The sequence below is a fragment of the Malus sylvestris genome, chromosome 1, assembly GCF_916048215.2.
Source record: "Malus sylvestris chromosome 1, drMalSylv7.2, whole genome shotgun sequence".
NCBI lineage: Eukaryota > Viridiplantae > Streptophyta > Magnoliopsida > Rosales > Rosaceae > Malus > Malus sylvestris.
The window spans coordinates 19,595,067-19,619,247 of NC_062260.1; the positions used below are offsets into that span (position 1 = coordinate 19,595,067).

The following is a 24,181-nucleotide window of genomic DNA, read 5'->3' on the forward strand; positions in this document are numbered from 1 at the left end:
TTTAGCTAATTACCCTATATTTCTTGGTAATCACAAAAAATTCCAGTACGTAGTCGCATTATTTACCAACTTAAAAAGGATGTAAAATGACTCTAAAAACTACAAGTACGTACGTACGGATTTTGTACTTTCATTTGAGAGGTACAATATCAATCATAGGTTGTGCTTGGTATTCCCGATCCAATAACCAGCATCTCCAGAAACCTGTTTGCAGTAATTCTCGCATGCAATCTCACAGATGGGAGTGCTTGCACCTTCCTCTTTCATGCACACTGGCATGCATGGCTTTGCACAGTCTGAGAGCGCTTCACTGCCCTTCATGCTGCAGCTGCATACCATAACAACTAGCACACAGATGACAATGGCAGGAATTTTATTGGTTTTATTGGCCATTTTGGTCTTTTTATCACTGGTTTTTTAATTGGGTTTTTGGTATGATCGGTTAGGAATTTGGTTGAGTTGGTGAAGATATTGAGTCTGCAAATAAGTAATTGGATGTGGGTTTGGTTTATATAATGGGAGGTTGCGCATGCTTAGGAAGGATCGCTGCACCACATCTTTTGGGCGGTTTGGAGAAAAACATGGTGATGAAATATGAGGTTGGGGTTAGAAAATTATGGTCGTATATTTTTGGTTGGGCTAAAGAAAGATAGTGTTTTTGCCAAGAATCTAAAGTTCAAGTGCATAATACTATTAACACTCCTCATTTAGCTTGTGACTCTAAATCAAAATATATAATATATATATATATATATATATATATATATATATTAATTATTTGTTTGCAAATTTATTTTCCTAATCAGAATTAAATAATGCATGACTACTCATTCTTAGTTTTGATATTAAAACTGAGATTAAAACATTAAAAGTATGTTTTATAAAGATTGATATCAAATGGAATTAAGATAAGTAACAATAAAAAGTAGTCAACAATGAATTAAATATGCATTTGTGAGTGTACAATTAATAAATTAAATTTGGAGTATGGTCTAATGCTAAATGAAGTCATATATACTTCACAACTTACGAACACAATATGAGGTTTTGGATTTTTGGGTTTCGATCAACAAAATATGAGGACGGGGATTGAAATTTGGAAGTGGGCTACTCTTCTTTTTCTTTTGGTATAGTTCACTCAAAAACAAATCCAAAAATAAATCTTCTCATGGGGTCCATAGCCTAATTGCATATCGAATATCAGAAGTCAGAACATAAACACATGCATGCATGCAACAAGGGGAAAGATTAGGCAAAGACCTAGCATCTTGGACAGACAGTGTTCTCTCGTTGGTGACATTATAACAAAGCAAACATATATAAAATCTGCCAGACCGCTACCAAATGGATAAAAAGATAATGCATTTATTATATTGCACCATGACTTCAAGTTTTGTTCAAAACTGGAAGATTAGGAGAATCGTGAAACTCTCTCTCAATAGTGGAGAGCCAAATTGGCAAATTCTGTTGGCTGTTAAGTTGCAATGATGTGTCATGCATGAGGATCACATTCTCCAAATATACACTAGCAACTAACCAGGAAAGTTAATTTGTTTTGATTGAATCTGTGTGCCATATATATATAAATATATATATATATATATATATATATATATACACCAGCAATTTACCAGGAAAGTTTGTTTTTAATTGAATCTGTGTGCTATGTATATCTGTGTGCTATATATATATAGCTCGTGAGTCACGGATCACGATTGACATGTCTTCCAATTGGTCGTATGCAATTATCAAGAACACTTCAAGCCGAACGTATATATACAGTGGCTTGCAAGGAAAAATTTAATTAGAGACAGAAACAAGTTATTAATTACTCTTGAAGTTTAACACTCTTGATTAATCTGTTGGTGATCAGTAAACACCAGATAGCTTTCAGGAGGGGAAGGCGGTGTCACTGCATATATAGGAATCACGCATGTATGAGTTTCTTCTTTCTTTTTTGATTACCTTCTTCACGTATGTATAAGACCAAATCCATTCGATTTCTATAATGAATTACTAATCCTTAACTTTTTGAGGAATATGTAAGTGTTAACTGCATAATTAATATAACAGATCAACAAAAAGTATAGATCACAAAACAGTCAAATATTAAGATACGATCAGTAACACAAGAGGAACAACCTTCTACCTTCTACAGTCTAGCTTTCGATAAGACTACGCTATGTATAGACCATGTAACTTGTGCAGACAGGGCCATTACTCCGTTATATCGATACATTACTAACTATATCCCACCTACTAGTCAAATACATAACAGATGCCAATATTGCTCTCTTAATTATAATATAACATATGGTAATTAAATGAGATTATTAATTCCTACATATCATGGTCATAATTTATCATCTTTTGAATGACAAAAGTACCACTTCAAGTATGAAATTGACACAAAGCGGAAGTTATAGGATAAAGAAATCATGAGCGGCCAACTTTTTTGATAGCTTGGCCGTATCAAAAACTAGAACTTAAGAAAACAAGTTTATTATTCAATTTTTAAGAGATATATAAAGAGATTGTAGAGATAAAAGCTGACTTAGGATTTTGAATATCTTACGTCTTATATCTCTCTCAATAGGAGGACAGTATATATATACACATACAAATACAAGGATGTTTAGTATATTGAATTTTTATTCGAGGAACATTGACTCATGTCAACATACATTGAATCCTTATGATACATTGACTCACGCCAACATACATCAAATCCCTATAGTACACTGATTCATACCAACATACATTAAACCCATAATTAATCTAAGCAAAAACTCACGACAACATGTAAAACTTAATGTGAAACCTGTCGTATCCTAGTTGGACAATGCTAAATAAGTCTAAGCTTAGTTCAGATAGAATTTCATATTAACTGATGAGGAAAAATGAAAATGATGGCTATGAGCTTATTATTCTTCCTTAATTTTATCACTGAGCGATTGGTGATCTAATTTACTAGCCCCATCCAAGTGTATCAATATTTCATCCACTACACATCTCTTTCTCAAATTGGAGAAAAATAATCTGTATATTTTACAATATCCCAAACAGTAGCTAATATATTACACTTGCAATATATAAAGCTTAGTTTTGCTGTCATAAAAATACGACCCACTGCGCCATCTCTTTCACTCTCAGTATCTACTAGTTATGAACATTTATATAATGCTTTTGGAGGCTAGGTTGCTCATCAAACAATCCTTTCGCAGATGCAGGAAACTTGGCGGTACACTCCTAAAGCGTGCAATCCGGGGTCACATTGGCAGTCAGAACATGTGGTTCCGCCTTCATGAAGAGGACTACAATATACCCAAGGATGTCCCGAAAGGCCACCTTGTGGTGTATGTTGGTGAAGACCGCAAGAGATTTGTCGTCAAGGTTACCTTACTCAGCCACCCTTTGTTCCAAGAATTGCTTGATCTTGCCGAAGAGGCTTTTCATTTTGCTGCAAACTCGAAACTCTGGATTCCTTGCAACGAATACATTTTCCTCAGCGTTATTCGTTGCATCGGTTATGAACTAGATCGAGGGCTTCCTTATCTTTGATGAGGTTGCCTTTTTCTTCACAGGTTTCGCTATCTGCTTGGAGATTATTATCAATTGTATTGCTCGTAAGGCAAGCTAATCTATTCACAATCGTGTCATTTATAGGAATTAATGTTGTCACAGGCTCTGCAAGTGTCCACCACTAAGTCTAAACCGTCCAGATTATCGTTGTAAATCTCCGATGTAAGACTTCATGCATATCATTCCTTCCTGGCTTGCACCGAACCAACTTTACACCAACAATTAAGTCATAGAAGCCATCTAATATCCAACTCGATTCAATTATTCAACTAAGCAGTCTAAAAATGAAGGACTACAGTACTGATTAACCCCAGCAAATCAGGCCAGCTAGTCCATGCTATTTTCTCTAAAAAATTAACCTTCCTTCTGGCTACAATACTAGTTAAACCCACCTCGTCCATGGACTCGGTACATCTAAGTTTTCCTAGAAGAGCTTCCACGCAACCGTGTCATGCAACGCCTTTTCCTTTCTCTCTCATCACCTAACGAGAGAAAGATATTTCATGTCACGGTTGCGGGTAAGTTGTTTGTGAGCTTTCCAAGTCACATAGCTAGTGTGCCGGCTATGACGTGATCGGCGTGGTAGAGATTCAGAGAATGCAACTTCATAGGGAAATAGCATTAGCCCTCTCTCTCGAAATTGCAAGTCCTACTCCAGCTTAATCGACTCCACGTAATGCTATAATTAGTCTTATAAATCTTCACCAAATCCCTATTAGTCATAAACATCTCAATCTTGCGATCCATAACCATCTCCTAGATGCTGCAGTAAAATCTCTTTTACATACATTCCGTGATGATGAAGCAAGTTAATTATGCCAATATTCCGACTGAAAATATACTTTTGCATGCTCTAATTTCTAATTTTACATGCGCACAGAGGCTCCTTAAGTCAAAGCATCTATCTGGAATTAGCATGTAGCCTAGTAATTAACCACAAAATCCTACTTGAAGTAAATGACTCGCATAAATCCTATCACTGTTTTTTGTATTTGACAATGCGATATCCTAGACAGCATAATACATGTCAAGGGAGATTTGAACTCGATTGCAAAAGGCGGACACACTGCTTTAAACAGCATAATACCAATTGATTACCATACTAAGTTTACACGTAATTTTCAGCATCAAGCACGTACAGGTTGAACGAAATCTTAGCATTCACTCTCAGCAACGGTTTAAGTAATATATTTATGTGTGACACTTTTTAATGTTACAAAACGTCTCGAGTTCGAATAAGAAAAACGTGATATATACACATTAAATATACTAACCGTACACTCATTTCTATCATATTCCCCTAAAAAATTCCGAGGACATCAACCAAGTTCCAAGAGAAGGCAATTAATTTAAATTAAACCGTGAAAATAGGATCAGACTGAAATATATTGTTCAAGCTTTTTTTTTATATTAATATGGAAAATGACTTGTAAAAAACTTGCAATCGATGTCATCTTTATCATGTGACAAGGATCACAAACAAGATTAACATCATAACAAATAAACTCCTATACCAGATACATGGGTTTAGGAGATAAAACACTGCCGGCCGCCACAGTTACATCAGCAAGAAATCCAACTCTACCATGAACGGAAACTACACGGAGCTCCACTGGTGAGAAATGAATGACCCTAATGGAAATCGGGCTTTTCTGGGTATGTGCAGCCTGACCTTTGGATGACAACGTTTGCTGCATAACAGCCAGCTTTAACACAGTCCTCAATGGGCTTCTCTTGAACCAGCTGTGACAAAAATCCCCCAACAAATGCATCTCCTGCCACAAGAAACATCATGGTATTTTTTAGTTTCAAGTAAGAAACTCAGAGCTAGCAAGATTTCTTCTATTCTTGACTCATAACCCTGATTTCCCACTCACTCGTTTTACCAGTAATGCAACATGGAATCGCTTATAGCCTGGATCCATGGTTGACATGCTTAGGAGTTTGACTCCCGCCAAAATGGCATTGGCAAGTCATATATCATTGCATGCTTTATATTCCGTTTTTAATAAATAACTTAAGTCTCCACCAGATCCACAGGATAAAAAGGTAAGAGAATCGAATAACATTGAGGGGTGAGATATCACATACCGGCTCCATTGGTATCAACCAGCTTCTCCTTAGGTAACAATATGACAGGAAATAGTTTCACCTTCCCATCCTCAGCAACTACAACAGGATCTGCACCTTGTGTGATCACAGTAATCCTCTTGTGCGTACCTGATGCTTTGGGCAACTGGGAAATCTTTATGGCGATCTCCTCGACATTCTCAGTCTGATTGCAAAAGGCATTATAGTTAGTGACTGGTAGAGGTTAGAAATTCTTCTGTGAAATGTGAAAGAACAAAGACTAAGCAATGTCACCTTCCAGCCATGAACCCTTGAAAAGGTTCTTGCTTCGGTCTCATTCCCAAAAACATAGTCCATGTACCTATACAAAAAGGCAATTCAGTACTCCGCATTGATCAAGAACTACAAAGAGATTTTAGTTTCATTTCTTTTCCTTTTCGGAGGAGGGACTTACGGAAGTGCTTTCTCCTGTACATCCTTGAAGAACTCACAAATGAAAGGAGCGGAAAGATTCATCGTGAATACCTGTAGATGCAAAAGAAGACAGCTGAAGCTACTAATGGATAATAAAGAGAGAATCCAACTACATTGTCAAGAAACTATATGGTTGATACCTTATTGTTTGCAGCTGCATGTTCAGCTACCAGTTGAATGGATTCAGGAGACACGGTAAGGAAAAACCCAGCAATATAGTAATATTTTGCCTTCTCAACTGGTCAAGCATGAGTTTGTATAAAGGTGAGTCAGAGAGAACATGCGACCAAAAGCAACGAAAAGATAAACTTTTGACTCAACAAGAGAGCGAAGGAAGTAATACCCAGGGCCCAATTTTCAGGTTGCTTCAAATGCTCAGTTTTGTAACAATTTGCAGCTGATAGGTTAGCAACAAGAGACCTGTACAATTTGTTGTTACAAGAAATTAATCCCCGCAAAGTTTTAATAAACAATAAGAGTAGTTGAGAAGAAAAGGAAATATACAACTTTATGCAGGGGTCCTTTTGTTCCAACAATTTATGACAGATATGAGGATCGCTATGGGAGCAATGAAAATGAAATCAAAATGCATGATACAGGGTATTTTCAGAAGTAAAAGAAGAAATGCCTAGGAAATTTGCTTTATAGAACCATAAATTGGCAGACGACAATTTCAAATTCAGCTTCTAGAGGAGATGTAAAACTGACCTTTCACCACCAACTACACAAACAGCACATGTTCCTGTTGGAGCTTTGTCATCTTCATAATATTGCACCTGAACCCAAATGTAAATAAATACTTCTTGACTCAAAAGAATCAGAATAGCTGAGGGATAAGAAATTTTTCTTATCCTTTCCGATGTAAAGATGTAAAGAAACTCACATTAACACCAGCAAGTCTACAATTTTTCTTCATCTCCTCACCATACTTGTCCTTTCCGATAGATCCAATGTAACTAGTTGCGCCAGGAACTTGAAGCATCCACTATTGAAAAACAACACACAGATTAAGAAATTTCTGTCAGCATAATACAATTGAATCAGATCTTCATAAAATAAATAATAATAAAAAGTTCAGTTAAAAACATAAACAAACCTGGGCAACTTTGATTGAATTTTGAGTAGCACCTGAAAATAACACAATGAACATAAGGAAAATTAGTCACTGGATTGCAAAGGACAGAAAAATTAGGCATCGCCATTAGTAAAGTTTCTAGACGAGATCATAAAGCATGGGATCACCAAATATCGAAGTGAACTACTTATCAAATTACCTCCAGCAATATACTCTACATTGTAGTTGGAAGACATTTCGTCGTACCTGTGAAAAAACCATCCAAAAAACATTGAATCAGCAAATGCAATATTTCAGGTAGTTGCAAATGCCGGAAACTAATCATGAACTTATATTTGAAACATATCCTCTCAAAACTTAAAAACAAGTAACTAAGAGATCGAAAAACTCAAACCCCACTTAAGTTCTTACAACTTACACCTTTTGCCAGCAAGGAACAATAATTGCTAATAAGAAATCAAGCAACCAACGATAATAACAAAAATGAATTACATGAGCAGATGCTTGTCCTCAGCAAGAATGGCATTGTTCGGCTTGATGTCATATCTATCAAAAAAGCCGCTCAAGTTAGTTTATACGACATAATGCATTGATCAAAAAAGAAAAAAAAAATTCTACCAACATGCAGAAACACTTAAATACTAATAAAATCACACAATCAAACCAAACACGAACAGGAAGTGAATCTTACAACAGGAAAGGAAAAGGAAATAAACATGCAAATGCCTACTCGTAGAGAGTAAAATTATTCGGTCCACTGAACTTGACTTCTTTTCTTTCTTTTCTGGTTTATTTGGATGGCAAGAAAGAATCTTGTATAATTCAATCAAGTAAGCAACTATATTTTCATTTTCTATATCAAAGCAGATCCAACTGAAACAGTCACATATGATATTACCACCAAAAACTCAACCAATGCTCATCTGGGTATCTAACATAATCCGAAAAATCAACCATGGTATTGGATTAATTCCAGAAAATAATCCAGAAAGCAACTAAACCTGCAGATCTATTTATTTATCACTTTCCTCTGTTTCTTAAATAAATCACAAAAGCTTCAGTCTTTCGAATCTATCGCAAAAACCCATTAAATTTAAACAGAAAGAAATCGAAATCTAAAATCAACAGATCGCATTCATTAGTTTTCCAACAATTCTGAGCATCCAAACAGTAAGAGAAGACGGGAAAATGTAATGAAAGAAGCTGAGATGGGGGCTTACTTTGTCAAGAAGTCTTCGTCGACGACGGCAGAGATGTCGAGAAGAGGATTGCCCATCCCCAAGAGGATCTGCTCGAGTGCCATTGATGAAAATTGCGCGGAGTTCTGAGTTGTATTACGAATTTACGAAAGACGGAGGGAGGGAGATAGGGCTCAGTACAAAGTGAGCCAGACTGCGAACCAAGTATTTATAGTAATAACTTAATGCAGACGTGGGAATTTGGAGGTGAGACGTCACATATGTCACCAACCCCCAAATTTTATATTTTTTTATTATCATTACGATTATTTCGCTTTAATTATTTTTGGTTACTCACCAACCCACTCAGAATTTCACAAATTGATTTTTTTTTATTTGTAGGTTCTTCATAGGGGGATTTCATAATTTAGTACTTCAAAAGAATCATAACTACGTTCAGGACTAATTTTGAAATATTGGGAGTTTAGTACCAAAAATTAAACTAATTAATTGTAGGTGTTTATATTTTTAAATTTTCAATTTTTACATCCGAACAATTGAGGATTTTGTGTGGTGACACAACCTGCGCAACCACACTGCATTTCGTGGTAAAAAAAAAAATATTTAGAGAGGTGTATTCAATTGAGATTCTGATTGAGATTCTGAAAGAGTTTCGGAGAATTAATAATTTTAGGGGTATTTAATTATGAATTTAAAAGACTTCATAAAAGTTTAGGTGTATTCAATTGAGAATTATAAACACTTTTCAAAAGTCTTTAGAAATATGGGTGTATTCAATTGTGATTTTTTCAAAGTCTTTAAAAATTTAGGTGTATTGGAAAACGAATTGAATTTGAAGGAATTTGTGAATTGGTGGATTTGAAGATGAGGCCTATAAATACCAAAGAGTTTGAGAAATCTTACCTCATCCCTAAAAATTTTGAGCGACTTTGTATGCTGCTCTCCTCTCCAGAAACGGCGCATTCTGCTCCAAAAACAAAGTAGCTTGAAGGTAAAACTTTTCACCTTGCACATGTTTTCTACAGATTTTTCTTGTCTGAATACTGTAATCTTGTTCTAGGGTTAGGGTTTTCTAGTCTAGGATTTATTAGGATTTGAAACCCCATTGTTGAATATGCGTGTGGGTTTATATATGGTTTGGTGTTTTGTTGAAATATTTTCTGCTTTTGATCGTCAAAAAGATCAACTGGAATCCACAAAGATGGTTTTGGGGTCCATAGAAATTTTCAATTTTGAATGAAAACTTCTTGTTGGATATCGAATTGATGTTTTCTTTTAATTTGATGTTGAATTGGCGTCAAAGAGGTTTTTCGTGCTTTAAGGGTCGAATTTGAATGAAAACTTGCTGTTGGATATCGAATTGCGTGCTTGTGGACATGAACCATGGATAAAATATTCCACCTTGCTTGTGAAGCAGCTATGCAAACATGAAAAGGTAGCTGATGGTTCAAGAAGGTTTTCTCCCTGATATAGTTGCCTGTTCTACGGCTATAAATGGATTGGTCAAAATTCAAGAAGTAGATCGAGCTCTGTAGCTGTTCCAAGAAATTGGTTGCTCAATGCTGGAAGGGTCGATGATGCTCTTGTGCTTTGGAACAATATATTTTGCTGCGTATTCATGTGTTATGATTAGATCTTTTGCCTTATGGGACAAACCAATTTTACCAATTAATTTGGTTTTTCTTGAAATAAAATAATCACTGTAATTTCATGGGAATTCAAACAAATATCTTGAAATTCATGAATAAACTCTCTAAAATTCTCTAAGTCCATGCAAAGAATTCTCTCACAATTAATGTAAATTCTTTGAAACTTCAACTCAAAATCCATGGAAAGTGATTTTTTTTTTCTCTCAAATTCTCTCAAATTCCATGGAATTAGATTCTTTGAGAACTTTAACGAAAAACTCCTGGTACTGTTTACTTTAACAAAAAAATCACATTTTTACACTAAAAAATCAATCTTAATACTATTCACTTTACCCTTTATTTTGTTTTTATCGTTAAAACTCAAAGTTTTCAAACAATTTTCATTAGTTTTCTTCTTATTTTGGGGGGGGCACTATTAAGGATGTTCATAACTTTCGTAAACACATGCGTCGATATAACAATAGAGGTTGGGGAATTTAAACTCAAAACATCTTCTAATTGTAAGAAAAAAAATTACAGACCAATACCAATTAACAGAAAGCACAAATATTTGCAAAAGTATTGCCCCTCACCACATAAAAGCCTTTTACATTTCTCTTGCATGTTACAGGCAAAAAACAAATACCAAAAAGAAACAAATTATTTGTCAAATGTCACCTACTTCCAAAACTATTGATGATTTGTGGCCATTCTTCTTGAATGAGACATTTTGCCTAACCTTTTGCCTCAACCTTAACCTACCATTACCAAAGAGTTTTAAAGATTTACCACAAGAAATGTCAATTTTCCAATCTTTTTTTATTTGATTATATTCAAACCGTGAAAATTTTAAAATGAACCGGTCAAAGGATATCAAACTCTCTGGTCAGACTTGAACAATAAAAAAGGGAAAAGGATCATCGTCGGATTCTTTTTTCTGGGGATCCTAGGGAACCAGTAATCAGGATTGTCCATCGTAAATCATGTGGTTAGAAATCATTTTAAAATTTAAAATTAAATATAAATAGTACCTAACGAAAACTGATCACACGATGTACGATGAACGATCAAGTTTTCCATAAAAAAGTAGGTAGGCTCATCAATTTCACAGCTCCATTTTCTCCACATGGATTTTTATAAGAGAGACTTGGAGTATGGGTTTTTGAATTTTGGTTTAATTAAAGCCACTTTCTTTCACGAACTAAAAAATCGTAAGTATTGGTCTTTGAACTTGCTACAACGTAAAACGATAGCCTTTTGAGTAACTCCGTTAAAACTTTCGTCTAAAATAAGAGGTTTTAAAGGCAAATACGGGACAAAAGTACATAAACTGATGGATGCATCTAAACATGTGTTTTTTTTATGCCATCTCCGCTTATTGACTCTCTATCGGTCTAATCCAGATAGATATAAACAGATGAGTTGATGCATCTATACATGTCTTTGTTTTGACGATTCTGCATATGTTTAGATATATAAATTTCTGAATGTTTGTATATGCCCTTCTAAACGTGTATGATTTCCTGCAGGCTGGAGCCGTTTGCATATAGTACTACAGGTCCGCAACATCCTTTATTCGCAACTTCGAAGCCTGCAGGAATTCATCGATACAAAGTTAGAAACAACATTTTTATAAACTTTCTAATCAATCAAATAATCATGAAATAAACAAGCTAAAGTTTTTCTGTAATAATTTAATTTCAGTATTCAAAGTTTTGAAGGTAGGATGTTGTCATTGTTGTGGGACTGGACAACTGAAACGGTGGTGATATTATGTAATTAAACCAGCTCTCAGAATCAAAGTTCATATGAGCAAAAGCATCTAAATATTTGTATTCGGACTCGAATCATCCCACAAAAAGAGCTCTCAGAATCATCGCTTCTGAGATTATCCAAAACTGCGTGGATACACAGTTTCTTTTGATGCTACGTACCTTTTGTACCATTGCTAATAAAACTACTACTACTACTACTTCTTCATACAGCAGCAGCAGCAGCAGCAGCCAAGGAGCAGCTACCGGCTGCTGAAAATCGAACATTTGATAAATTCAAGGAGCAACAACAATAATTTTGCCACTGCATTTAAAAGCAATTTTCCGCCTTACAGAAGAGATGGCATCCCAATAGGAAGATTTAGCAAATGAAAAAACGCTCCCATATACTTTATCGGTACCAATGTTTTAAAAAACTAGTTTTTAGACTCGCTTAGGCGGTTTTTTGAGCCGGGCTATAAAGAAAACGCCTTTGTCCAGCCGGAGTGGGCTATAAACTCGTCCAAACGTTTAAGAGGGTCCTTGGGGCGCTGTGCTGGGCATTTGGATTCCTTTTAGAAAATTAATGAAAAGGGTTTGAAAATTTTGAGTTTTAATTAAGAGGATAAAAATACATTATAAGTGGATAGTACTAGGTGTGATTTTTTAGAATGAAAATATTATTTCTCGTTAAAGTAAACAATATGAGGAATGTTTCGTTAAAACTTTCTTTTTTTTCTCTTTTCTAAAAAACAGTCCAAACCCAAACGACGACATTTTGAATAGGTAAAACTCAGACTCGTTTGCCTTCTTCTCACTTCAGTCACTTCGCACTGGGCACAAAAAACAGAGCAGCGCTGCACGCAGACCGGCACCACTGTCGTCCTCTTCGGTCTCTCTTCCCACCTTCAGCGACGTCCCTTGTCTCTTCTCCGACCTTCAGCGACATCCCTCTTCGGTTTCTTCTCACAACAAATTTGTAAATTTAAGGTTAGGATTTCTCACCTACATTGAAGAAATTTCATCACCAGCGTCAACGTATACTTGTTAATTAAAGAGTGAGATAGGAGAGAGGAGACCAGCATCGTATGCCTTCCTCAATTTTTTTATTTAATTCAATTTTTGGGCCACTTCACAGGGAAAGATCTATTAGGTTCATCAGTATATGTGCTTATTCTGTCATTAATTCATAGATTTATTTTATATAAGTATTTACTTTTCAACTGTGGCTAGCATGTTCTGATAATCTGCCTCATTTTGTTTCTGGTTTGCATGCTACAAATTTCTGATAATCTGTTGTGTTTGTACTTAATTGTTTGGTATGCTTGCTTGATTGTTTAGGATCTTTAGGCAGAAGATATTAAAGCTGAAGAATGAGTACTAGTGCTAGTAAGAAAGATTTTGCTTGGCAATGGACAAAAGATGTTGATCCGGTGTCCAGATATTTCTATTGTGTGTATTGTAATCAGAAATGCACGGGCTCAATTACTAGATTCAAACATCACTTGGGTGGCATAAGTTCGGGAGGAATGGCTATTTGTAAAAAAGTCCCACCAAATGTCAAGGCACAATGCATTGCTAATATTAAAGGAATTAAACAAAGAAAGAAAGTTAGTAATGAATTGTGTCGTGGTGTCAAAGAAGAAAGTGAGAGTGTGGACATGGAAGTGAACACAACGGCATACTATGGAAATAGCTCTCGAGGGAGTGGGAGCGGGAGCGGGAGCGAGAGTGTTCCAGCTTCACAACACGGTTCAACTCTACCACCTAGGTCAAAGGGAGATAGGTATGTTTCTTTAGAAGCTCACCAAGCCACATTGAATACACCTTTCAAAAAAGAGGAAAGGAAACAAGTGTGCCGAAAACTTGCGCAATGGTTTTACACTAGTGCCATTCCATTCAATGCGGCAAACTCAGATTATTATTTTCAAGCAATGAAAGCGGTCTCTGACTTTGGTCCCGGTTTTGAAGCTCCTACAAGCCATGAGTATAGGACTTGGATGCTCAAAGAAGAAGTTGATGATGTACAGAGAAAGATGCAAGATCATGTAAAAGCTTGGAAGAGATATGGATGCACCATTATGTTGGATGGATTGTCAGATGGTAAAAGTATGTGTCTAATTAACTTTCTTATCAATAGCCCTCGAGGTACATGGTTTTGGAAATCGGTTGATGCATCGGCCTCCATTAAAAATGGAGATTTGTTATATGGCTACTTGGATGATGTTATACAAGAAATTGGGGAGGAGAATGTAGTTCAAGTCATATCCAATAATGCTTCCAACTACAAGAATGTGGGGGCAAAACTTATGGAGAGAAAAGAGAAGTTGTGGTGGACTCAATGTGCGGTTCACTGCATTGATTTGATGCTAAAGGATATTGCTAAGATGAAATGGTTTGATGACACACTTGAACATGCTAAGTGTATAACGAAGTATCTTTATGGGCATCAATGGGTACTCGCTTTGATGAGAAAGTTCACCAACAATACGGAAATTCTTCGTCTAGCGGTCACTAGGTTTGCCACTTCTTTTCTTACACTTCAAATCTTACAAAAGCAAAGGGAGAATCTTGTTGCTTTGTTTTCCTCCCAAGAATGGTCTGAAAGTACCTATGCAAAATCCCGTGAAGCAAAGTTGGCTAAGTATTATGTGATACATGATCATGAGTTTTGGGGTAGAGTTTCCTTTTGCGTTAGAGGTGTTCTTCCACTTGTTTGTGTCTTGAGAGAGGTTGACTCGGAAGAGAGACCTGCCATGGGATTTATATATGAGTTGATAGATGTCGTAAAAGAGAAAATTGCTAACAATCTTAACAAAGTGGAGAAAAAGTATATGCCAATTTGGAAAAAGATAGATTATAGATGGAACGATCAACTTCACCAACCATTATATGCGGCAGGCTATTACTTGAATCCACAATTTCGGTATGAAGATAATTTCTCAAATACTGAAGAAATAAGAAAAGGGTTGTTTGCTTGCATAGATAGGATGCTTGGAAATTCCAAAGAACGTGAAGATGCGGATATCCAATTGGACTCATATGATCGTAGACTTGGTAATTTTGCGGATCCTTTGGCAATGAAAACTAGGAAAAGGCGAACACCTTGTAAGAACTAAGAAGTCAATTCTTAACATATTATTATGTTAGCCTTTAAATTAAAGTTCAAAGTTTAAACTTACCTGATTAATATGGTTTGTTAACTTTTGGTTTCTTTTAGTGGGTTGGTGGCAGCGTTTTGGGTATCGAACACCTGAGTTGATGATGTTTGCCATACGTGTTCTTGGCCTTACTTGTAGTGCATCGGGATGTGAGAGGAATTGGAGCACATTCCAAATGGTACGTAAATAATTATTTTTTATTTTTTATATGTCATGTTGCTTAAAGAGGTCGCACTTGGTGCGATGGCAAGTGCCTTCGCCCATGAGCAGTAGGTCTCGGGTTCGAGACTTGGGAGCAGTCTCTCCATAAATGGGGGTAAGGCTAGCCGACATTCACCTCTCCCAGACCCTGCGTAAAGCGGGAGCCTTGTGCACTGGGTACGACCTTTTATATGTCATGTTGCTTAAGAGGATTAGACTTGAACAAATGAAATGAATGATTAAATTCTTAATTTTTTTTTTTTTTTTGTAGATTCATAAAAAAAAGAGAAATATACTTGAACACAAAAGGCTAAATGCTTTAGCATATGTGAAGTATAATTTGGCTTTAAGCGAGCGAAGTCTTAAAAGAAGTGGGAGGTGTGATCCGATTGTTGTAGAAGAAATTGACTCGGATGATGAATGGATAACGGAACGAGAAGATCCCGTTCTTCCCCAAGATCCTAGATGGCTTGAAGATGAGTCATTGTTCAATGTGGAGGCCATAAGGAATGTGCCACTCCCGATTTATGAAGATAACCCACAAGTTGGAGACCGTAGAGAGCCTTCTCCTCCTCCTCCTCCTCGTGAGCCTACTCCTCTCTGTGAACTTTGACACGCCCCGATCCCGATATCCTCAGGATATCAGGATGGTCACGTGCTGGCCGACACCCGAGGGCGACGAAAGCCATTTATTGAGTGCAATTGCTGAAAATAAAGGATAGATAAAACTTATAAATGTAAAAGAATAAGGAATATGCATTTAAGGAACGTGTTCAGAGCACACATCTAATCTAGAACATTAAAAGAATTAATATAAAAATTCAATGAACACAGAAGTGGGTCCTACACCGAAAGGACTTGAAGATACCGATGCGGAAGTGCCTGGATTGCCGGGATTGTACGCCTCGATCCTAAATCCTGAAGGGGACGCAAAACAAACATGAGTGGACCAGTTTGATATAAATATAATAAAACAGTTATCAACATACTAATCCCCAAGTTTTATGAAAACACATATATAATGATAAACATAGGTTTTCCGAAACCTAGCATGATGTGCAGTATCTCAAATCATAACTCATATATAATAATCACTAGTGAATTGTCCGATAACCCCCAGGCCCCATGCCGGCTCCCCGTCTCTGAGCAGACAGTCAGAGGAAAATACACTTCAGGCCCCATGCCGGCTCCCCGTCCCTGTGCTAAATAGCCAGAGGAAACACACTCCAGGCCCTATGCCAACACCAAACCGTCGTCCGGGATGGACCGGAATCTATCCCTACGTCCCGTAGCGGAAATGACCACTAGGTAAGTACAAAACCATTGAACATATATATTGAAAAACAACTTCATAGTATAAAGTCATCCATCATCTATACTATAAAGAGGTGTTCGAAACATGTTCTAAATATCATATCGTCATCCATCAGATATTCTATAAGAACACGGGTTATAGGAAAAATAGTAATAATTTAAAGTAGCCTCAATAAGCATGTTATCTCACAAAACGTTTCATAAAACGTAATCATCAAATCATGCTTTTTATGTATGCATTTCTACTATAAAACATGCATTTTAGAAGGGGTCCACTCACCGTACACCGTTGGTGCAACGCCATACCAAATAGGAATAACGGAACCGCCGTCATTAAATTCACCTAAGCACATAAATGATCCATTTAGTCAAACTCTACTCAAACGATTGAATTTGAGAAAACGGACTTCAAAAACGGATCCAGGACGTCGAAATTAGCCTAGGAAGGTCTTGGACGAAAACCCGAAAAGTCAACTAGAAAAGTCAACGTTGACCGGTCAAAGTCAACGGGTCAGGATCCGGGTCGGACCAGGTCAAACGGGTCTGGGCTTGGATCCGGGTTTGGGTCATAGGGTTTGGGTTCTTGGGTTTGGTCCTAAAGCCCAAAGGTTTAGGGTTTGGGCTTAAAGCCCTTAACAGAAACGGCCCAAAGGGCCCAAGTTTGATGGGTCGCCGGACCCGAGGAAGAAGAAGGCCGGAATTTCGGCCGGAAAACCACCCAATTTTAAATGGTTATAACTTTGTCAAAACTCAACGAAATCAAGCGAGACAAAAACGAAAGTTGTAGCCCTCGAAGAGACGAAGAGAATGGTACCTCACACGACGTCTAATTCGCCGTGGTTTGACCGGAAAACGCCTCGAAAGCCGTCGGACTCGCCGGAAACTGGGTAAGATTCAAATAAGTATAACTTCTTCAATACTCAACGAAATTGGGTGAAACAAAAAGGAAAGTTGTAGTACTTGACGAGACGAAGAGATTGATACCTTGTACGCCGGCCAACTCGCCGTAGTTTGGCCGGAAATTACCTCGAAAGTGGCGGGTTCCTCGCCGGAAATGGGTGTTCCTGCACCCGAGTTTGTTTTCATCCTAAAACCTCCAAAAATCACGAAATAAAACCAATTAGAACCCATTCTCAAAAGATTCTAGGACGAAAGAGAGGGATTTGAGGCTTACCTAACCGGAAAATATAAAAATCTCGCGGGAGATCCTTTCCGATTTTCTGGGTTCGCAAACACGAGAGGGAGAGAGAGCAGGACGAGATGATGATGATGATGGTCTTCCTCGCGCAGGTGCAATGGGTGCGTGCGTGTGCTTGTTGCGGTGCAGAGAAGAGAGGGCGCAGAGAGAGCCGAGAGGGACAGACGGAAAAGAAAGAAAAAGAAACAGAAAAGAAGAAGAAGAAGAAGAAGAAAGAAGAAAATAAATAAAAGAAAGGGAAAGGGAACGGGGGACAAAACAGGGGGTGGGCCCCTTGGGCACACCATTTAAGACCCAAAACAATTTTAAAAACAAGATAAACTCAAACTTAGTAAAAATACGATTTAAATTAGGGGCGGGTGTAACAATCTACCCCCCTTAAAAGAATTTCGTCCCCGAAATTTAAAATCACCTACTAAACTGAAATACTCGTAAATAGTAAAAAGAATATATGTATAAAGAGAAATCAAGTCAGAGTGGGTGCATCAAAGAGAATATGCCACACCGTCGCGAGCGGGTTGCAAAATCCTCTATCATGCCTCCAAACTCTTACTTTCATCCCCATCAGTGTAAAAGTAGAAAACATACTTTAATAAGATATAAGGTCAAAAACATATATTGACATAAGGTCAAAAATAAGTACGCAAAATACTATAGCGTCAAAAATAGATATGTACTAACATATAGGTCAAAAACTCGAGCTGAATTTAAAATTGAAAACAGAAAACACTTTCCTCAAAACATTTGTAACACCAAAAACAAATAACCAAAGTAAATGAAGTTAAAATGAAAACCAAAACTGAAAGATGAGAGTGGGTCTCGCCCAAGAATTCGTAACTTCACGTACTCCGAGAAAAGATGTGCCTTTGGGTCGAATCCCAAGAATAATGAATCTGTAACAATTGCCGTAGACGGATCTTCCTGCCCACTTGCTTAACGAACCCAACAAATAAGTTATCGATACAACAGTCGGCCGCCCATGATATCGATCACACATTTGTTGTCTCGATAAGCAAGCAGTAATTAACTGAGGGTGCACAATTTCACACGTCGAAAATTCGATCCTCCAAGTACAAGCTTGCACGTCTCCTCTATCAACCAATGTTGCGTGTAGCAACTCTCGTACCATGTCGCAAATAGTGCCATTCCCAAATCGAACAAAACCAATAACTATCGTCATACTAACTCCCTTTAGTACCAAGCACAACCTCTTCCTCAGTTATTCCAAATGTGACCAACTACTCCAGAGTTATGCCAACAAAGAACCCATTTGAAACTGTACTTTGGGATTCAAGAGAAGTGGCCACCATGTTAGTAGTATACCCAAAAGCTCGAACTAGGTAAGCAGAAAACGAGAAGTCATCTTCCTCAACACGCAGTATCTCTTGGGAACTGTTGTAGTGCTCAATCTACCTCTCCATTTTTGCTTAGTTGCAGATTTCTAGTCAAACAAGATCAAAGTTGGTGGAAAGAAGAAGGACTCTCAAGTGATCAACGTAAAAACCCCATGAGAGCACACCCCATTCAAGAGAAGTTTAAAGATCTTCCGATTCTCACATCGACAACGCGGTGGTGTCATTCCAGAGTGCACCAAACAGATCTGCTATAAGTGTTTCGACATCCACCTACTCACAACAATAAGGTTCAGAAGTGAAGCAGTGGAAATATGCGTTGAGATGAACACATATCGTTGGAAAATAACCGATGTGATGCCTATGAATTCTAGTAAGATGATGATACAATATGCTGACCTTCTGTACTAAAACCTTCAACCAACTCTTACTAAAAGACCGCTCAAACCTCACGCCCATGTGCTCTCGAACCGAAGGATCCTGGTGAGAGGTAGTGGAAAGCTGCGTTGAGGCGAACACATCATCAAAAATGTCTACCAGAGTAAGATATGATGATTATGAATTGCAGCAGGATAATGAATGGTGACCATTCAATTAGCGTGAAGATAGTGATGCAATATGCTACTCATCTGCATCACAATCTTTCACCGGTCTCTTACCAAAAGACGACTCAAACTTCACACCCACGAGGACTCTTTCTGGTAAGTCTGGTAAGCTTGTCAAAATATTATACTCCCACCATTCCTGTCCAAAACGATAAGAATTGGGTGCACACTTCCGCCGAATCGATCGATCGTGAATTCCTCACTGATTGAGCGAGAAAACAAGTCGGTAAGGCTAAAAGAACACTCAAGAATTTGAGAGTCAAAACAAGTCCATTAAAACTGGAGTACAAGATATCGGGATTTAAACCAGAAACCATGCTGAGAACAAATTTATTTATTTTTTTTTTTTTTTTTTCCGGCATGATTCAATTTACATTGAGAAACAAACAAGCGAAGGAAAATGAAGATGCAGAAATAGAAGTCACTGTTTATGATTATTTGGCTAATCATCACAATAAGGTTGACGGGTTTCTTAGCCAAAAGGAACAGGTCTAATCTCAAGAATATTTAAGAACTGTTAATAAGATTTGACGAGGCCAAAGACATTTCGAAATTCACAATACTTTGTGAGAGCTGTTTCAAAGTTTAAAATTAAACATAGAACCTCTGAATCAACAGAATGACGATGAAGAAAGATACGAAGCAGTCCGCGTATGCATGCAGTGACACGATTGGCTACCTTAAAGTGATGCCTCTAAGCAAACCAAAGCTCAATGAGTCCAGAGAAGTTTAGAGTCAAGCTCGATCTTCGTACAATGATGAATATGGTAGAGTCTCAAGCCATTACACTGAAAATTACAAGGCTAAACAGTTAACGGACAAGAGCACTGGTCAGTTGGGCTACAAGTAAGAGGTTAAGTTTACCTCTACCGAAAAGTACAAGGACAAGGGGCATTTTACCACCGAGTACCAAACCCAGGTGAAATTCAAGGAATTTGTTTATCCAAACAAAACTAGATCTTCATCATCAAAGTCCAACTACCACAACAACGAGAATCGTAACTCCATTTTGGGAAATTGATGGGAACAGCATCTGCTACCGAGGAGTTTCCCAAGAAAAGTGTAATCTCTAGACGAAGTCAACTCCCGAAGGATTTGATGTGAAGTCGACGATCAAAGGTTCGTGAACTTGTCTTCGTCATTGAGTAAACAAGAAGGTAATCGATAGAACAATCGCCGAGAATTGTTATAAAGATTCACCCAAATTTCTTCGGTGGTAATGAGTCCGAGAACATTGATTTGCTCCCACCAACTACCACCTACTAACCGTCGTCACCACTAGCACTTACTCGCTTCTTTAGCACGCACTTCGAATATTTCAAGCAATTTCCAAGAGATATGACTCTGCCCGCCATTCCTAGGGAACGCATGTTGCAGAGTGATATCATCGCTTCAGATCTCCAGTTGGTCTTAACCAATTCGTACTGCCAAGATTATTCCGTTTCCCAAGATTTCAATGCAAAGCCGACTCTGCTCGCAATTCCTAGGGAACGCATGTTGCAGAGTGGCATCGCCATTTCGGATTTACATCTGGTCTTGACCAGACTTCCTCAAACTGAGATTTCTAAAACATGCCGCTTTCAGGTAACACCAACTCTACCCGTCATTCCCAGGGAATGCACGTCGCAGAGCATCGATCCGAAGTTGAAAGTCGTCCAACAATTCAAACACGTCACCGATGAGGCACAATCCCGACACAAATTCTTGTATATCAACCCGAATGTGACAATTCAAACAGAGGAAGATTCGCACGACTGAGCCGAATGGCACCAAATCTAGAAGTCTGGACATCCAAATGATGTCAAAACCAACACTCTACGATAATAGAAGAGGATCCTAAGTATGCTCTGAACAAACCACGCTCTGATACCAATCTGACACGCCCCGATCCCGATATCCTCAGGATATCAGGATGGTCACGTGCTGGCCGACACCCGAGGGCGACGAAAGCCATTTATTGAGTGCAATTGCTGAAAATAAAGGATAGATAAAACTTATAAATGTAAAAGAATAAGGAATATGCATTTAAGGAACGTGTTCAGAGCACACATCTAATCTAGAACATTAAAAGAATTAATATAAAAATTCAATGAACACAGAAGTGGGTCCTACACCGAAAGGACTTGAAGATACCGATGCGGAAGTGCCTGGATTGCCGGGATTGTACGCCTCGATCCTAAATCCTGAAGGGGACGCAAAACAAACATGAGTGGACCAGTTTGATATAAATATAATAAAACAGTTATCAACATACTAATCCCCAAGTTTTATGAAAACACATATATAATGATAAACATAGGTTTTCCGAAACCTAGCATGATGTGCAGTATCTCAAATCATAACTCATATATAATAATCACTAGTGAATTGTCCGATAACCCCCAGGCCCCATGCCGGCTCCCCGTCTCTGAGCAGACAGTCAGAGGAAAATACACTTCAGGCCCCATGCCGGCTCCCCGTCCCTGTGCTAAATAGCCAGAGGAAACACACTCCAGGCCCTATGCCAACACCAAACCGTCGTCCGGGATGGACCGGAATCTATCCCTACGTCCCGTAGCGGAAAGGACCACTAGGTAAGTACAAAACCATTGAACATATATATTGAAAAACAACTTCATAGTATAAAGTCATCCATCATCTATACTATAAAGAGGTGTTCGAAACATGTTCTAAATATCATATCGTCATCCATCAGATATTCTATAAGAACACGGGTTATAGGAAAAATAGTAATAATTTAAAGTAGCCTCAATAAGCATGTTATCTCACAAAACGTTTCATAAAACGTAATCATCAAATCATGCTTTTTATGTATGCATTTCTACTATAAAACATGCATTTTAGAAGGGGTCCACTCACCGTACACCGTTGGTGCAACGCCATACCAAATAGGAATAACGGAACCGCCGTCATTAAATTCACCTAAGCACATAAATGATCCATTTAGTCAAACTCTACTCAAACGATTGAATTTGAGAAAACGGACTTCAAAAACGGATCCAGGACGTCGAAATTAGCCTAGGAAGGTCTTGGACGAAAACCCGAAAAGTCAACTAGAAAAGTCAACGTTGACCGGTCAAAGTCAACGGGTCAGGATCCGGGTCGGACCAGGTCAAACGGGTCTGGGCTTGGATCCGGGTTTGGGTCATAGGGTTTGGGTTCTTGGGTTTGGTCCTAAAGCCCAAAGGTTTAGGGTTTGGGCTTAAAGCCCTTAACAGAAACGGCCCAAAGGGCCCAAGTTTGATGGGTCGCCGGACCCGAGGAAGAAGAAGGCCGGAATTTCGGCCGGAAAACCACCCAATTTTAAATGGTTATAACTTTGTCAAAACTCAACGAAATCAAGCGAGACAAAAACGAAAGTTGTAGCCCTCGAAGAGACGAAGAGAATGGTACCTCACACGACGTCTAATTCGCCGTGGTTTGACCGGAAAACGCCTCGAAAGCCGTCGGACTCGCCGGAAACTGGGTAAGATTCAAATAAGTATAACTTCTTCAATACTCAACGAAATTGGGTGAAACAAAAAGGAAAGTTGTAGTACTTGACGAGACGAAGAGATTGATACCTTGTACGCCGGCCAACTCGCCGTAGTTTGGCCGGAAATTACCTCGAAAGTGGCGGGTTCCTCGCCGGAAATGGGTGTTCCTGCACCCGAGTTTGTTTTCATCCTAAAACCTCCAAAAATCACGAAATAAAACCAATTAGAACCCATTCTCAAAAGATTCTAGGACGAAAGAGAGGGATTTGAGGCTTACCTAACCGGAAAATATAAAAATCTCGCGGGAGATCCTTTCCGATTTTCTGGGTTCGCAAACACGAGAGGGAGAGAGAGCAGGACGAGATGATGATGATGATGGTCTTCCTCGCGCAGGTGCAATGGGTGCGTGCGTGTGCTTGTTGCGGTGCAGAGAAGAGAGGGCGCAGAGAGAGCCGAGAGGGACAGACGGAAAAGAAAGAAAAAGAAACAGAAAAGAAGAAGAAGAAGAAGAAGAAAGAAGAAAATAAATAAAAGAAAGGGAAAGGGAACGGGGGACAAAACAGGGGGTGGGCCCCTTGGGCACACCATTTAAGACCCAAAACAATTTTAAAAACAAGATAAACTCAAACTTAGTAAAAATACGATTTAAATTAGGGGCGGGTGTAACAAACTTACTCCGCCCCATGAGCCAACTCAACCTCGAATTCTTATTACCTACAAAAGAAAACGCATTAATGAGGAAACTTCGAGTCGAAGGAACACAATTTTGAAGGATAAGTCAGAAGATTCTTTTGAAGACTATTTGACACACCTTTCAAGTTCAACTAGACTTGGCAATGAAGAAGATGATATTACCTTTGATTTGGATGAAGAGGATTTGAGTGAATAATTTCTTTGTTCGTATTTTTCTGAGTTAAACTTGTTTGTGACTTCTGCACTTTTGAATGACAATAGATATTTGTTTTACAAAGTTTTATACTTTATATAATCATATAATATAATTTTAGGTACCGTGAGGTGGCCTCGAGGCTATCCATAAAACGCCTTGCCTTCTCCTTTGCCTTTTAAAACGTTGATTGGTACCTAGATGGATGG

General features: G+C 38.1%; 3 protein-coding genes and 2 long non-coding RNA genes across 7 annotated transcripts; 3 read left to right on the top strand and 2 right to left on the bottom strand.

Moving 5' to 3' along the window:
- Nucleotides 1-3,165: 3,165 nt before the first annotated feature.
- On the top strand, nucleotides 3,166-3,561 carry LOC126621142 (auxin-responsive protein SAUR50-like). Its single transcript, XM_050289571.1, has one exon. It carries the CDS (start codon nucleotides 3,166-3,168, stop codon nucleotides 3,559-3,561), a length of 396 nt encoding a protein of 131 aa, XP_050145528.1.
- A 1,407-nt stretch (nucleotides 3,562-4,968) lies between these two features.
- Nucleotides 4,969-8,590, bottom strand: LOC126630725 (adenosine kinase 2-like). Its single transcript, XM_050300884.1, has 12 exons — nucleotides 8,422-8,590; nucleotides 7,694-7,747; nucleotides 7,401-7,447; nucleotides 7,223-7,254; nucleotides 7,010-7,111; nucleotides 6,835-6,902; nucleotides 6,470-6,546; nucleotides 6,267-6,364; nucleotides 6,107-6,177; nucleotides 5,947-6,013; nucleotides 5,674-5,857; nucleotides 4,969-5,357 (listed from the first exon to the last, which is right to left on the bottom strand). The coding sequence occupies exons 1-12, from the start codon at nucleotides 8,502-8,504 to the stop codon at nucleotides 5,215-5,217; spliced, it is 1,026 nt and encodes a 341-aa protein (XP_050156841.1). The 5' UTR covers nucleotides 8,505-8,590; the 3' UTR covers nucleotides 4,969-5,214.
- A 733-nt stretch (nucleotides 8,591-9,323) lies between these two features.
- On the top strand, nucleotides 9,324-10,225 carry LOC126632485 (uncharacterized). Its single transcript, XR_007626735.1, has 2 exons — nucleotides 9,324-9,391; nucleotides 9,818-10,225. It is a non-coding gene; the product is annotated as an uncharacterized LOC126632485 (long non-coding RNA).
- A 2,386-nt stretch (nucleotides 10,226-12,611) lies between these two features.
- On the top strand, nucleotides 12,612-15,754 carry LOC126614369 (uncharacterized). Its single transcript, XM_050282025.1, has 4 exons — nucleotides 12,612-12,769; nucleotides 13,121-14,887; nucleotides 15,000-15,118; nucleotides 15,413-15,754. The coding sequence occupies exons 2-4, from the start codon at nucleotides 13,153-13,155 to the stop codon at nucleotides 15,752-15,754; spliced, it is 2,196 nt and encodes a 731-aa protein (XP_050137982.1). The 5' UTR covers nucleotides 12,612-12,769; nucleotides 13,121-13,152.
- A 125-nt stretch (nucleotides 15,755-15,879) lies between these two features.
- Nucleotides 15,880-23,745, bottom strand: LOC126620621 (uncharacterized). 3 transcript variants are annotated; one of them, XR_007622595.1, is made up of 9 exons: nucleotides 23,364-23,745; nucleotides 23,174-23,276; nucleotides 23,004-23,072; nucleotides 22,470-22,532; nucleotides 17,630-21,793; nucleotides 17,440-17,542; nucleotides 17,270-17,338; nucleotides 16,736-16,798; nucleotides 15,880-16,059 (listed from the first exon to the last, which is right to left on the bottom strand). It is a non-coding gene; the product is annotated as an uncharacterized LOC126620621 (long non-coding RNA). The 3 variants fall into 3 exon arrangements; XR_007622597.1 differs by having other exon boundaries at nucleotides 17,440-17,549; XR_007622604.1 differs by having other exon boundaries at nucleotides 23,174-23,283.
- Nucleotides 23,746-24,181: the final 436 nt, after the last annotated feature.

Excerpts from the sequence above, each read along its gene's own strand:
- LOC126621142 (XM_050289571.1), top strand. The coding sequence starts at position 3,166 with ATGAACATTTATATAATGCTTTTGGAGGCTAGGTTGCTCATCAAACAA.
- LOC126630725 (XM_050300884.1), bottom strand. The coding sequence starts at position 8,504 with ATGGCACTCGAGCAGATCCTCTTGGGGATGGGCAATCCTCTTCTCGAC. Across the intron at positions 7,448-7,693 it reads GAGGACAAGCATCTGCTCAT|GTACGACGAAATGTCTTCCA; the intron begins GTAATTCATTTT and ends GTTTTTTCACAG. Across the intron at positions 6,365-6,469 it reads ACCTGAAAATTGGGCCCTGG|TTGAGAAGGCAAAATATTAC; the intron begins GTATTACTTCCT and ends ATGCTTGACCAG.
- LOC126614369 (XM_050282025.1), top strand. The coding sequence starts at position 13,153 with ATGAGTACTAGTGCTAGTAAGAAAGATTTTGCTTGGCAATGGACAAAA. Across the intron at positions 14,888-14,999 it reads TAGGAAAAGGCGAACACCTT|TGGGTTGGTGGCAGCGTTTT; the intron begins GTAAGAACTAAG and ends GGTTTCTTTTAG. Across the intron at positions 15,119-15,412 it reads ATTGGAGCACATTCCAAATG|ATTCATAAAAAAAAGAGAAA; the intron begins GTACGTAAATAA and ends TTTTTTTTGTAG.